General features: G+C 44.0%; 1 protein-coding gene across 3 annotated transcripts in view; it reads left to right on the top strand.

Annotated features, from left to right (window-relative positions):
• The first annotated feature begins 4,604 nt into the window (after window positions 1-4,604).
• The window catches only part of LATS2 (large tumor suppressor kinase 2), a 50,561-nt gene continuing 41,868 nt past the window's right edge, over window positions 4,605-13,297 (top strand). The window contains exons 1-2 of one of the 3 annotated variants that reach the window (XM_075419003.1): window positions 4,605-4,815; window positions 9,236-9,812. In XM_075419003.1, the coding sequence (XP_075275118.1) occupies window positions 9,474-9,812 (339 nt within the window). In that variant the 5' untranslated portion in view covers window positions 4,605-4,815; window positions 9,236-9,473. Of the gene's footprint in view, window positions 4,816-5,366; window positions 5,606-9,235; window positions 9,813-13,297 lie in introns of those variants that run through there. The other 2 variants (XM_075419014.1, XM_075419022.1) reach the window with 2 other exon arrangements.

The following is a 13,297-nucleotide window of genomic DNA, read 5'->3' as shown; positions in this document are numbered from 1 at the left end:
GAAAAGCTGTTCTATGATCTATGCTACCTTTGGCTCAACAGACCTGGCTACCACCCGCTTTCCCAAATCAACATGAAATATTTTAATGGAGTATGATCCTTTTGAAGCCTCAGGTGGTCTCTTACGGTTGCAGAATGCCCTTGCACTGGCATATGTGTGTGTGTACAGGGCAGGGTGGAGCCTGTAGTCTCCACAGGCTACACATGTGGCTCATTCCTCCCCGCATGCTCTGGTGCTGCTTTCCCATCCTGTACACCTCTAAGAGTTTCCTTGTCCCAAACCCTCACCTCTACACCAGTGGCTCTGGGAATTCCTATGTATTTTCTTCTCCACGGCACTCCAGAGCCTCATTTGTTCCCTCAGGGTAGGGGTTCCTCACAGCTCCATCAATTTTTTTCCTCCCCGCACAGGTGTTTTGGGAAGCTATCCTTGCCCTTGCCAGCTCCAGAGTCCTTAATTTTCTCCACCAGGCCAAGGGCTTTGAATGTGTGCATGGTCCACACCTTCTCTTTCTGTCTGGAGGGTGAATCATTCAGGGCGTCTGAGGCAGGAAGGGCAGAGCTGTGGTGGAGGTATTGTGATGCTGGGAGATGCTAACAGCTACTGTGCCAGGCCTTTGATGAAAAGGTAATTACAGGCCAGATTGATGGTTGCTGGATGCCCTCACCAGATGCCAGGGTTTCATGCGTCCTGCATTACCCTCTTCTCATTTTCTCCAGGATCAGAAGGGCATTGCATACAGATGCCTAAAAACTTCTCCTAAAATTTTGGAATCAGTTGGCTGTGATGTTCAAAAGCCCTCCGCATTGCATCTGAACAAAGTGATGCTGTCAACCTGATTGCAGGGACTTGAAAATTTGGCCAACTCATTCCCAAACAGAAAGCACAACTGGCTTGTGCTGGTGAAATTCCACACAAAGTCACCACATTCCTGCAGTCCCCTCGGGCACTGCTTAGGCTCCAGCTGCAGTCAATGATTGATACGAAGTGTGGGGCTGGGGGCAGAGTACATAGGAACATGGGTATTTGTGAAATTCAGAGCTTTGAACCTTCTGTGTGAGGGCTATAAAGGCAGTCTGAGCATCCAGAATGCCTTTCCCAGTTAAGGTGAGCCTGGCTTCGTGTTTCCTCTGCAAAGCTGAGGCAGTTTCCCAGTCAGATCTGTCCTATTTCACCTATTTTGTGCTGAAATCAAACACATTTCTCAAGTACCAGCTCTTACGTTTGCTACACCTTTGCCACCCCAAAAGAACGCTGTGATAGACCTCATAGACATAGTCCTGACCAAAAAATTCTAACCTATAGTTAGAATTTGGTTAGAGTTTATTTTTTCACCCACCCAACTAAAGAAGCAATGAGCCTAACTTTGACTGCCACAAATATAATTTTGCATCATGGTTAAACATATACATTATATTCCTGTATAGGTTGTGTTGTCTGTACTGTGCTGGAGGACTCAGAACTCCTGTTTCTAACTGGTTTTGCATTGGTGAATGATTCCCCAGTATCATTCTCCAAAGAAAATCAATATATTAAACCAAGAGCATTTTAGTGATGTTTACCTAAGTCTTTTTTCCTTGCACATCATTCTTTTTGTGTCACAGTGGTTTGTTCTAGACATGCTGTTCTAGTGAAGGATGTCACTGTCAGCAAATTCTTTGTGTCTGTATGCTCATACACACGTATGTTCACGTGTTCATAATCATTTCATGTGCGTGTATGCTCCTCTTTTTCAAAAAAGACTAGCAGAGAACTAGACATTGCTGATGATACTCTTGCTTTGCCTTTCTTTTTCAAGTTTTCTGAATCGGTTCAAGCTTTTATTGGCTACCAGTACTGTGTAAAGCAAAAGTTCATCCACCCACATCACAATTACTTGGTTGCTAGGAGTATTTTTAGTAGCATGATTTGGTAATTGGTTCCAAATACAATAGTTTAGAAAGAGTCACACTGTGGCCCAGCAAACAGCGAAACAAGAGTACAGGGACAGGACTCACAGCATTAGGTGTGAAGGGATGGAGCTGCACAGAGCTCCTGCTTCCCTTACTGTCTCAGCTGGGTGGAAGAAGAAAGACTGTGAAATGGTGGAGCCGTGGTCCCTCCCACCGTACCCCCACAGCGGGGCAGGCAGCTGCTTGGGCAAGTCAGGAGGTGGGTGCTGCAATCACCATAGATCCAACAGTCACTCACTGAAGCGGAGCTATGAATAAACACACTGACCCTTACTCAGATTATTATCTCATGGTCTAGTCTGTGAACAGATTTGCTCATACAGACAAATTGTGTTGTTCTTTTTATGTAGCATCTTTCCTTCTGGAGATGCCTTACTCTGTAGAAGATAGTTGGGAGGAAAGACTTGACTGATACACAGTAATCTCCGAAAACTTACAGAGATCAAATAATGTTTTAACACAGTTGTCTCGTGCCACAACGCAATTCCATTTCCTTAGTATTTTTGAGGAACATGATTTCTAATAGTTTGAGTTTCTGAAGGCTAAAAGCAGAGATAGTCAAAGTCTCCTTGTCTGTAGCAGACCAGCCAAATACAGGTACTTTCCAGAGAGTGGATTCAACCCATTTCTCCCATACCTGCTGCTCTACTGGTGGGAATTCAAACCCAGCAACTTTGTGCAAATGCATGAAATTCAGAAAGTGCAGCTGGCTGGAACCAGGAGGTGAAATAGTACAGCTGAGTTTCATTCCCAGATGGATTGGAATGCAAAAGCCAAACAAACAGATACAAAGGAGAAAAATATATTAAAATATGTTTTACCTAGATTTAAGAATGTGGATGACAAATCTTACAAAAGAGCATACTAGCATAGAGTAAGCAATTTTTATCTCAACGCTGTTCCTTTAAACTAGCCTGAACTTTGTTGGGAAAAGGTCTCAAGCCATTGAGCAATCTCTGGTTTGGGCAATCGCGTTGCTATGCTTCATCGGTTAAGCACAGCAGTAATTCAGAAAATGAAGCCATGCTGCATCTGTCATATCATTTAAAATTCACTTCAGTTTTGCAGGTATTTGAAGATTGCGAAATGAACCAGAGTACCTGCAATATTCTGCCGACACTGGAATCTGCTCTGAATCTAATGGGTTTCCTTAACTGCCCAGAGTCAGAGGTTTTGTGTCCGTCCCTCCCCCCCCTGCAATATATTCCAGTCAATGACACTATTAAAATTCCAACAGTAATTTATATACAGTAACTGGCTGCCCTCAGATGAGATGCTAAACAATTTCTGTGCACCAGGCTGCGTTTTTCTCATGAAATGTAGCACTCTATTGGCAGTCACTTCTCCCCTCAAACCAGCATAATTTATAAGCACTATTGACAGTTTGCATGGAAGGCATTTAAAAAAAAAAAAAAAGGATTATGATAAACAAGCTCAGAGAAATATCCTTAGATAGGATGGTCTATATTACTTACAAAAATAGTCCCCGTGGCTTAGAAAAGGCTGTAAATATAGCTCTCATTCTGGAAAGACAGTTATGCACAGACTTCTCTTTCTACGTGCTCTCAGTCCTGTTGAAGACACTGGGACTAGTCGCATGATTACAGATAACCAAGGGTCTTCAGCGTTCGCAAGACTGACATTTTCCCTGCCAAACGGAGTGCCTCTGCAGTGAGCGCCTCTCCGCTTTGCAACAGGATTTCAAGAATTTTGAAGTATCATTTCACGACTGCAGGCTTCTTACATGTTAATGATCTAGAGATATACGCATATATATAGCAAAGCTTACTTTTAAGTCATCCTTATTCTGTATTAGTATTCCCTGGCTATGGCTAACATGCGTATTTGTCATGCTGAGGGGTCAGAGCCAGCCTCCCAGATCCAAACATTGCTGTATTTGGATGTGAGTGGATTATTTCTCATTTATAATTGTCTTTATTAAAGACTATAGAGATATTTAAAATCAGAATATTCCTGCTTTCACGAAAAACAGGCTCGTATCCAGGCAGCTCCATCCATAACAAGGTCAAACCCGAGCTTTGCAGCCAAAAATCGTTTGCAGCTTGGGTCTGCATTTTTGTTCCAGATGTGAATTACCCGGCTGCCCTCCTCCAGCACCTCCTGACACAATAAAATATGTGAAAAGTAAGTAACCCCCCTAAAAAAAAAAAAAAAAAAAAAAAAACAGAAACCAAAAGAAAAGCCCAAACAGGCATTGGTAGTCCTGCCACATTTTTGTTTCAGTGCAGCATGGAAGGAATGGTATAAAAGATTACCAATGCCACAAAGCTCACACTTAAAGTGAGTTTAGGGCGCCCGGCAAGCGGATGGGCACCTCCCAGCCGCCTGCCTCAGCCTTTTTCACCTCAGCAAGTGGCAGCAGCGCCATTCCCTCACCACCTCAACCACCCGGCGGGGCGCGGGGAGGGGGGGTGTTGCTTGTGAGGCGGTGGTTTATCGTGAGAGGAAAGAGTGTCACAAGCTGCCTGTAAACCTCGGGAAGGGCACCCTGAGGGGACCGGAGGGCGGAGGGGTGGCCATCGCGGGGTCGGCCACCCCTCCGCCCTCCGGTCCCCTCAGGGTGCGACAACCCCTAACGGCCCTTCCCGCCCTGGAAGCCCCTCCCCTCGCTGGTATGCGGAGGGAGGGGCGGGAGTGGAATGACGCGGGCGCCGCGGGGTCACGTGACGCCAATGGAATGCCAACAATGTAGCGAATGTCCCGACTGCGCCTCGCACTCGGCGCCCGGGACGTCCGAGGGGGAAGATGGAGACCGGCCCGCGCCGTCGGGGCCGCCGCCGACGTTGAGCCGTTCCGTGACGGTCCCCGGTAGGCGAGCGACGGCGCTGGGCGCCCCGAGGAGGTGAGCGTAAGGGAGAGGTGGGGTGCGGCGCCGCGGCTTCCCCTCAGTCCCGGGTGCGAGCGCTCTCTCCCCCCCCCCCCCGCTGTCCTCTGAGGGGAAAGTTGTGTGGAGAAGGGGGGGGAGCGCGAAGGCGGGTCGGTCCTTGAGGAAGGAATGAGCGTCCCGTGTGTGTGTGTGTCCCTCCTCGGCGTCCTGCCAGCACCCTCCGACATTTTCCGGACACCCGTGTGACAGCCCAGCCCCGGCGGGGGAGGAGGTCCCGCCCGCCTGAGGCCTCTGCCCCAGGCCAGGCAGTCCGCCCCCCCCCCCCCCCCCCCCCCGCTGCCGCAGCAGGCCGGAGCCGCTGGTAAATAGCCGGAGTTTATTTTGGGAGCTTTCGGCCTGCGAAAGGAGTAGGGTTGGGGAAGAAGGGCGCCTGCGTTCCCCAGGGGTACTCCCGGCCGGCGTGGGGGCTGGAGGCGGACGAGCCTGGGCCAGACCCCCCGCCGGGGAGGCGCCTCTGGAGGCGAGGGCCGGGGGGAGCAGGGCGAGGGGCGCCCGGAGCCAGCGAGGTCCCGTCGGTCTGCGGCGGGGGGCCCTGCTGTTCCCAGTCAATTGAAGATCGCTGCCGAAATCCAGCGCTTCGCAACCCGCTCTGCTGCCTCGTCAGCGGTGTGCGTGTTGAAATACCCCCTGCCCCGGCAAAGGCACTCGCGCAAATGACGGAAAAAAAAAGAAAAAAAAAAAAAAGCGTACTTGGAGTGTCCAGGCGCTGCGGTCGGTTACTGCCGGTCTGCTGTGGATGGGGAAGGTGAGCTGTTTGTTTCCCACAGCGCCGGATTGGGCCGGTGCTTATGGTTGGCGGTGCGACGTGAGCGCAGTGTTACTTTTGGACAGTTGTGTTAGCAGGAGGAATGATTTCGGGGGAAGTCCTCACTTCAGTTCTTTTCACTTTCACCGGGTGCACGCTTATAAAGGGGAGCACGGTTTGTATAATAATGAAATTCCTGATGCATTTCCCTCCTCAACCCTGCAATCTTAGCCCTGCAGTACAAAGTGGACGGTGCCTGCTTCTGTGGATTTGTGATCCAAAAAAACCCAAAGCAATATCTGTAAACTGAGAGAGGGAAGGCAGTTGTAACAGCTTCTTAAAACTTTATTCCTTCCTTCTGCAGTGATTGCTAGTTCAGCTCACTACAGTGTCTGCTTGATTATAGACGGGGAAGCAGCTCGGCAGCTCGGTGTTTGGGACTTAGCTCTTGAAACACAACTGATCTTCAGTTTCTTGCCTGTGTCCCAGTTCCACAGAGATAGTAGCACATCCAGCCTGTTGGTGAATGAAGAAACAGGAGAGTGAACATCTAGTGCTGCTGGGACAACAGACTTCAGTATATAATTTCAGTGTGGCTGGTTGGTTGCTGCCAGAGCAGCTATTGGTGTTTCTTAAATGAAGAAGAATAATCGGTTATTCAAAAATTGTTGTAATTTGATATAATTAAAGTAATGCTGCGCTTATTTGAAATATTGTATCTTCAGGATAATGGATAAGCTTCTAATTAGTGCAGAACATATTTTGGGAAAAACTTTAGGATTGTTTAGTCAGAACGGCTTGAAGCTCAAAAATGATTCTGAAAAATCATTTCTTGTGATGGCGGGAAGGCTATTGATAAAGTCATGCTGTAGGCAAGATGCAGATTATAAGGATTTGGAGTTATCCAAATCCAGATGTACAGTCAGAAATGCTTAGCTGGAATTAGGCACACTGTGTATCTTTTAAAGCATACAACCCTTATGTTTTTTGCTAAAAACGCAAATCACAGGAAGATCTTAAAAAGCAGGCAGCTTGTCTGTCTTTGTAAATCATCTGTGGTATTTAAGATTCTGTTTTCTTGGCTTATCTCACAAATTTAGTTAAAAAACTCTTCTGCACAATATGAAACACATTTGCAGTTAGCTCCAGTACTGGCTGTTGTTGCTGTTCTCATTCATATTGTCTAAACGATCAACATTTCTTTCTGGTTTAGCAGAAGTTGCCAGCTGGCTTGACCTAGCATTATTAGACTTGAGCTCAGGCTAAAGGTCACGAAAGTTCTTTATGTGAAGCATGTGTGTAAGTGGGGAAAGCAGTCCTTTCCTGTGAAAAGGTGGGGGTGTTGGAAGCTTTTCTAGCATGTCCCAAGCCGGAGGATTGGCACAGGGACTGAAAAGGAAGAACAACCCAGATTCCTAAACCCAGCCATATGGTGCCTGCTGCTGTCAGGAAGAGACAGACAGTTATAGGCCAATTAATTGCTCTGCATCTTTTAATCACTAGCTAGTTATGATCTAATCCTAAAAAGGCTACAATACTATTGTTGTGGGGGTTTTTAACAAGGCTATTTTCTTTTGGTATATTTGGTCTAAGTAGACAAAGTTCTGTTCTTGGGATCCTTCATTTGCTTTTGACTTTGTTGAGAGCAGTGAAAACTTGACCGGTTATTTGTTGTTTGTGGAAATATCAAAATATAGATGCTTTAGCATTTCCCTTAAAACAAGTGACAAACCCTGTCCAATGTGCGTGTGGGCATTTAGGTCACTCTCAGTCCTGTATGAGTTAGGGTGGCAGGATATCCTTAAGGAGTACTGAGTGGAGGAGCTCAAGACCTCGAATGCATTATAGGCGTCTTTTAGTTAACAGAGCATTGAAATCTTAGCAAAAGAGGTTGACATGGGTGCCCTTCATTGTGTGTTCTCAAGTAGGTGATCCTAGAGCTTTCAGTGTAGAGCTCTACCACCTTTCAGCTAAGATGTGAATCCGAACTGATGTTAGACTGTACAGAAATTTCCCATTTGAGGAGTGTGTGGCATGTGTTGTAAGAATGTAACACGTAGACTGCATCTGAAGTGTGCTCCTGCATTTCAAACTGGTGAGTCTGGGGTCTGACTTCACTGTTGCTTTTCAGTCCTTGATTGTAGAGGAAAGCTTGAAGTGACTCAGTACTAATGAGGAGGCAGTGATGGGCTTCAGATCGTGAATGTGTCCAGTTTCTCATGGCCTTCACAATAGTAAGCTGTTTGCTTGGTGGTTAGAAGTGATGGTAAATGTATGGAAATGGTTGTTTTGTTGGGAAATATTATAGCTATCACAGGAAGAGTTGTTGCAATTAGTTGAGTTTTAGTATGAGCACGTGAAAATAAAGAACAATACTTTCTGGAGAAAGTCTTTCCAATGATGAATATGCCATGATCAAAGTGAAGTGCCTTTTTTTTTTAAAAAAAAACAAACAAAAAAACCAAACAAACCAAAACCAGTTAACTTCTGAGTGACTGAGAGGAACAGACGGTATCTTACCATTTTCTGTATCTGTGATTTGAAAACAACTGAACAAAATTCTAATGTTGCCAACAATGTGGCTTGAGCACCATTCAGGAGTCACTTTGCAAGTGCTAATGTCATCAGCAGAAGCAAACTTGCGTAAGCAGCATTAACAGCGAGATGACATTTCTGATTAAGCTATCTTTTTAATCCTTGTCCAAATGCACTGTTATTTAATGCTTCTGTTATGGTGATGCCACCAAGACTTAGTTAAGGTAGGATTCTTGTTGTAAATTCATGCTGCATGGAGGTCACAAGTTGCACAGTAGCTCAGCTGTGTCGCATATTGTTCTCTGCTGCATGTCAGAAGAGGTGCGTAAAGCTGTCTCAAAGTCTGTTCTTTATTCTGTGTTGGGATGCTCACTGAACTGGTTCTGCCTCTTAACGCTGTTACCCTGTTACCGAGTAGCTCTGTCTACCCCTCTTTTCCCTTTCTTCCCTGTAGGGCATAGCTAATGAAATATCATATACGCACCCCGCCCCTTTTTTTTCCCTTCTTGCACTTCTGGGGAGAACTCTTACCTTCAGGCTTTGCTAAGATATTCATGTGGAAAGGCAAAATATCTTGTCTTTCTGTTATTCACTTTGTTACTGAAATAGTAGAAGTTGCTATGGTTAGAGTCATCAATATTTCCATTATAAATCTTTCATAAACTTCTGAAACTGAGCTCAGCTAGTGTAAAACAAACAAAATCTTAAGTGGGGGAAAAACATTTTATGAGCATACTCTTCCCTAATTATGAAATAGGATAGGCTTGTTCAGGATTTGGTTATGCAATTGGGTGGGATACTTGCCACAGTTAGGTACTGTAAAATTCTTAAACATTGTTGTGTTTAAGGGGTTTGTTTTAATTTATTTTGAAAACGAAACTTTAAAGAAAAATGGATTATTTATTATGTTGAGAAAGCCTTTTTGAATCCTGTGCTTGAAAACAGATAAAATGAAAATCATTAAAGGGAATCCAGCTGTGACAGCTTAATAAGTTAAACTGATTCACTTTCACTTGATTATTTGTCATGCTGTCCCTTCAGAGGCATTTACAATATCAATTTAATTGCATGTACTTTTATTTTCTTTTGTTTCAGACACCGTCAGTCTGCAAAATGATGATTCCAAGGATTTTCATTTTCTGTAGGAAATGTGAAGATCGTGAGCTGAAGTAAAACGGCAGAAGCTTCTTCAGAATTTTGCCTTTTCTTTTTCTCTCTGAAGGATTATTTTTACAAGAAATTGATACCATCAGGCGGTACTTTTTCGAAATAAAGTAACCTAAAAAAACTAAGAATAAAGCTGTATTTATGCTCAGAGAAAACTGGATTAACAATGAGGCCAAAGACTTTTCCTGCTACGACATATTCTGGAAACAGCAGACAAAGGTTACAAGAGATTCGAGAAGGTTTAAAGCAACCATCCAAATCTTCAGGTCAGGGACTACCTATTGGACCAGGAAGTGAAACTTCTCTGGACCCTAAGATTTTGATAGGGAAGGATGCTGCAAGGCAGCAGCAGATGAGACAAACGCCTAAGTTTGGACCGTATCAGAAAGCTCTGCGAGAAATTAGATATTCTTTGCTGCCTTTTGCTAATGAGTCAAGCACTACAGCAGCTGTTGAAGTAAATAGGCAGATGCTTCAGGAACTGGTGAATGCAGGTTGCGATCAGGTACGTATGAGTTTGGAGGGGAAATTGTCACTGCCTTCAAAACAAGTTTATACTCGGGACTGAGGAAAGGATTTTGATGGAAGTTATCAATTTTGGTGGTTGACAAAATGCACTGATTCTTCTGGCAGTCATGTTGCTGTATGACTAGCAGAGTAGATGGACTTGCTATTGAGACATATGTCTAGTATGAGGTTAATTCGTGTTAAAGACAGTTATGGTGACCTCTAGGATTCTCTTATGATGTTTCCAGTTGATGTACAAGGCTGAACAGAGTAGTTCATCTCCTTTTTCTGCCTTTTTTTTTTTTTTTCTTTTTTCCCCTCAATACTGGAACAAGACTTAGCTATGAGTAGTAGGGTGGAATTTTGTCTAGCACATCTAAAGTTCAGTTCACTGTTGGAAGCAACTAGAAGATATCACAGAGACAGTATATGGTATTTGAAGAAGCTCACTTGCTGTTTGCCAGAAGCAGGTGGAACTGGCTGGATATTCAGCAAGCAGCTGTGGTTGGGTGCACAGCTTTTCTTCCTCACCTTCTCTGCTACTATAAAGAGGTGGTAGCCCTGTCTCAGATAAGGGACTTGGCACAGAGACACTTTTGTCATTCCAAGATTGTATTCCTAATTCAAAGACTATTGACCTGGTGCAGAACTTCTTGTGTTGAGCTGCATTCATCTTGCATGTGCCTCCAGTGTTGGTGTTGATTTTCGCCTCTGTCCAGGAATGCTTCAAAATTTTGATTTTTAGAGATGAAGTGCTGTTTTGGGTTCAGATTCTGATTGTTGTAGAAATAATTTTTTCTTATGTGATTGAATGTTGACAAGTTGAAACATTTCCATTTGTAGTCCTTGATATAAATTTGAGAACCAAAGTGCTTTCAGTGGTGTTCCCTTGGTTTCAAAACTTAACCTCCATTCACTCATGGCAGAGTGTGAGTCGCTTGACTCTCCTAGACCATATTCAGAATCTGTATAACAGAGCTAACATCGAGCATTATTATAAACAGTCTGCGTTTCTTTGGAGCTATATAGACATTAATTAGTGCTGTTTCTGTTCCAGAGAGTTTATGCTATGCGAGCTAATCAGAGCTAGAGTAGATTGCAGGTCCAGTGAGACATGCTGCTGTACAACTAAACACTTCCTAGTCCAGCGAACCAAGATGCTGTACTGAATTATTTAACTGGAGGAACGAAGGATTTTCTCTGATCTCAAGCATGCCATGAAAAAACAGAGTTTCCCTAGAATTCTACCTTCTAAGTTTCCCTAGCTGTTTAAGGCAAGAACACTCCCTGTGCGTATGAGCCAAGGTTAAATGAGCACAGCTGGATTCTGGACTGGAAACACGCATTCAGTAGGTTACATGGACAAATTGTTCACACACAGAACAGGCTTGTTGGACTGAAATTTTGGAAAGTACTTTGTGTATGCTACAGCACAGAAATGTTAAGCCAATCTATAAAACAGAAATGCCTGAGCACCTGTTAAAATGTCTTGGTATTAAAGGCAGTGTAATGCACTATGTATACAAAGTTTTTAATATCTGTAACTATTTTGACTTCAATGTTCATACAATGGTATTGCTTTTTAGAACACTGAGAAAGAGTCAGAACTGGTCTCAAATGTGGAGATTTTTGCTACCTCCTTGCATTTGGCTACACATTTTTGGTTGTTGGTGGTTTTTTCCTCCCCCCCCTCACTGGCCGTGATTCTTCCATCCTCACATTTAGCTTTTCTCCCTAGCTGTGACTTGTTGCCTGGAGACATTATTGGGCCTGTCCCTTCAGTGTGTTTGGCATTCAAACCTAAGCATAGGTTCGCATTTGGCTAGAGTCCAGATACGGGTTCCAAAACTGGAGTATTGTGGCTGAAAATGCTGGGTGTCCTAGTGTGTATCCAGGACATGTGAAGGTTGGCTGTTCTGGAGGGTTGTGGATGAATAGAGCTTCGTGAGATGGTGTGAACGGTGTCTGGCCCTAGGGATGGCATGGTGTAGGGTGACAGGCTTGATTAACACCTCTAGATTGTTCCTTTCCTCCTGGTGCCCAAGCTGTTCTGAATCAAATACTGAACTGTTTCAGAGCATGATGTGTAGTAAATCAGCCATCCCAAGCTACCCTGTCCCTGCTTGTGAATCAAAGCCTTTAAATGCCTACCACATGAACATCTCCTGAAGTCATGTAGGCAGCTAACAGATGAATAGGACAAGGGGTAATGGTTTTAGACTTTTTAAAAGAGGGTAGATTCAGACCAGATATAAAGAAGAGATTTTTTATGATGAGGGTGGTGAAACACTGGGAACAGATTGCCTGGGGAGGTGGTAGATGCCCCATCCCTGGAAATATTCAAGGTCAGGTTGGACAGGGCTCTGAGCAATCTGATCTGATTGAAGATATCCCTATTCACTGCAGGGTGGTTGGGCTAGAAGGCCTTTAAAAGTCCCTTCCGACCCAGACTATTCTGTGATTCTATGAACAGATCTCTGATTTAACAGGGAAGTGAAGTCAGCTTCAGTTTCTTTGGGGATGGTTTTATTTACCTCTGGATTGAATGCTAGTGTAAGGTTGGTCAATGGGCATTGAAGACCACTCCCAAATGCCAGGAGCGGATGCTGAGAGGTTAAGGATTTCAGTCCATGAACGGTTCAGAGTACAAGATCTTACACCTCCTCATCCTGCTTCATGCTACACTAATCAGCTGGTTAACAGCTGCAAGTGTCCTGAAGTTGGCAGTTTGTCACAAGAAGCTCTAATCGTAGGCGTTCCAGAAAGTAGTGAAAAATGAGTAGATGGCTATAACATTTTTCAGTTTGCTCTTATATGAACTCCATTTTCAAATTGGATTTGGGCTGATGCTTTTTGGTGTTCAAGAAGGAACACAGGAAAGTAATCCTAACCTTGTGGGTAACCTGTTCTGGTGGACACCATGCAAAGATCAGGATTTCGCTTCAGTCCATTTATTGGGCCACAGTAAGGATTTTTGGCAGTGCGAAGGAGAGCAGTGACAATTAAGAAGGAAGGAGTATAAATTTTAAAGGCCGGGGAGAGGATACTTCTGCTTATTACTCATCTAGCATATCTGTAGCTTGGCGAGATTTTAACAACAACCATTTTACATACTACAAGAGATGTTGCCTATGAGGTAACAAGGGTTTGTAGCTCCATTCTGCCTAAGTGACTCTAAGTTTTAATAGGAAATTGAAATTGGATTAATGAAATAAAAAGGAAACATCATAACATTTTATTACTTTATTCTTGCTTTAGGAAAGACCCACACAGCCAGGAAATTGATTATAATCTGGTTGGTAAACTTAACAAGTGTATAGAATGCAGTGTAATTCATGAAGTAAATACAAAATTATTGTGTCTTTCAGTTACAGTCATCATAGATGTTACATGTGAAAACAGTTTTTTGTTGGTTTTTTTTTTTAAATTGATTAGGAAGTTGCTGATGTCTGTTTAAATGACCCACAATCTTTGACAAAGATT

This window comes from Opisthocomus hoazin, chromosome 1, assembly GCF_030867145.1.
Source record: "Opisthocomus hoazin isolate bOpiHoa1 chromosome 1, bOpiHoa1.hap1, whole genome shotgun sequence".
Taxonomy (NCBI): Eukaryota; Metazoa; Chordata; class Aves; order Opisthocomiformes; family Opisthocomidae; genus Opisthocomus; species Opisthocomus hoazin.
The sequence above is the reverse complement of the archived record's forward strand: the minus strand, read 5'-3'. Positions and strand labels throughout refer to the sequence as shown.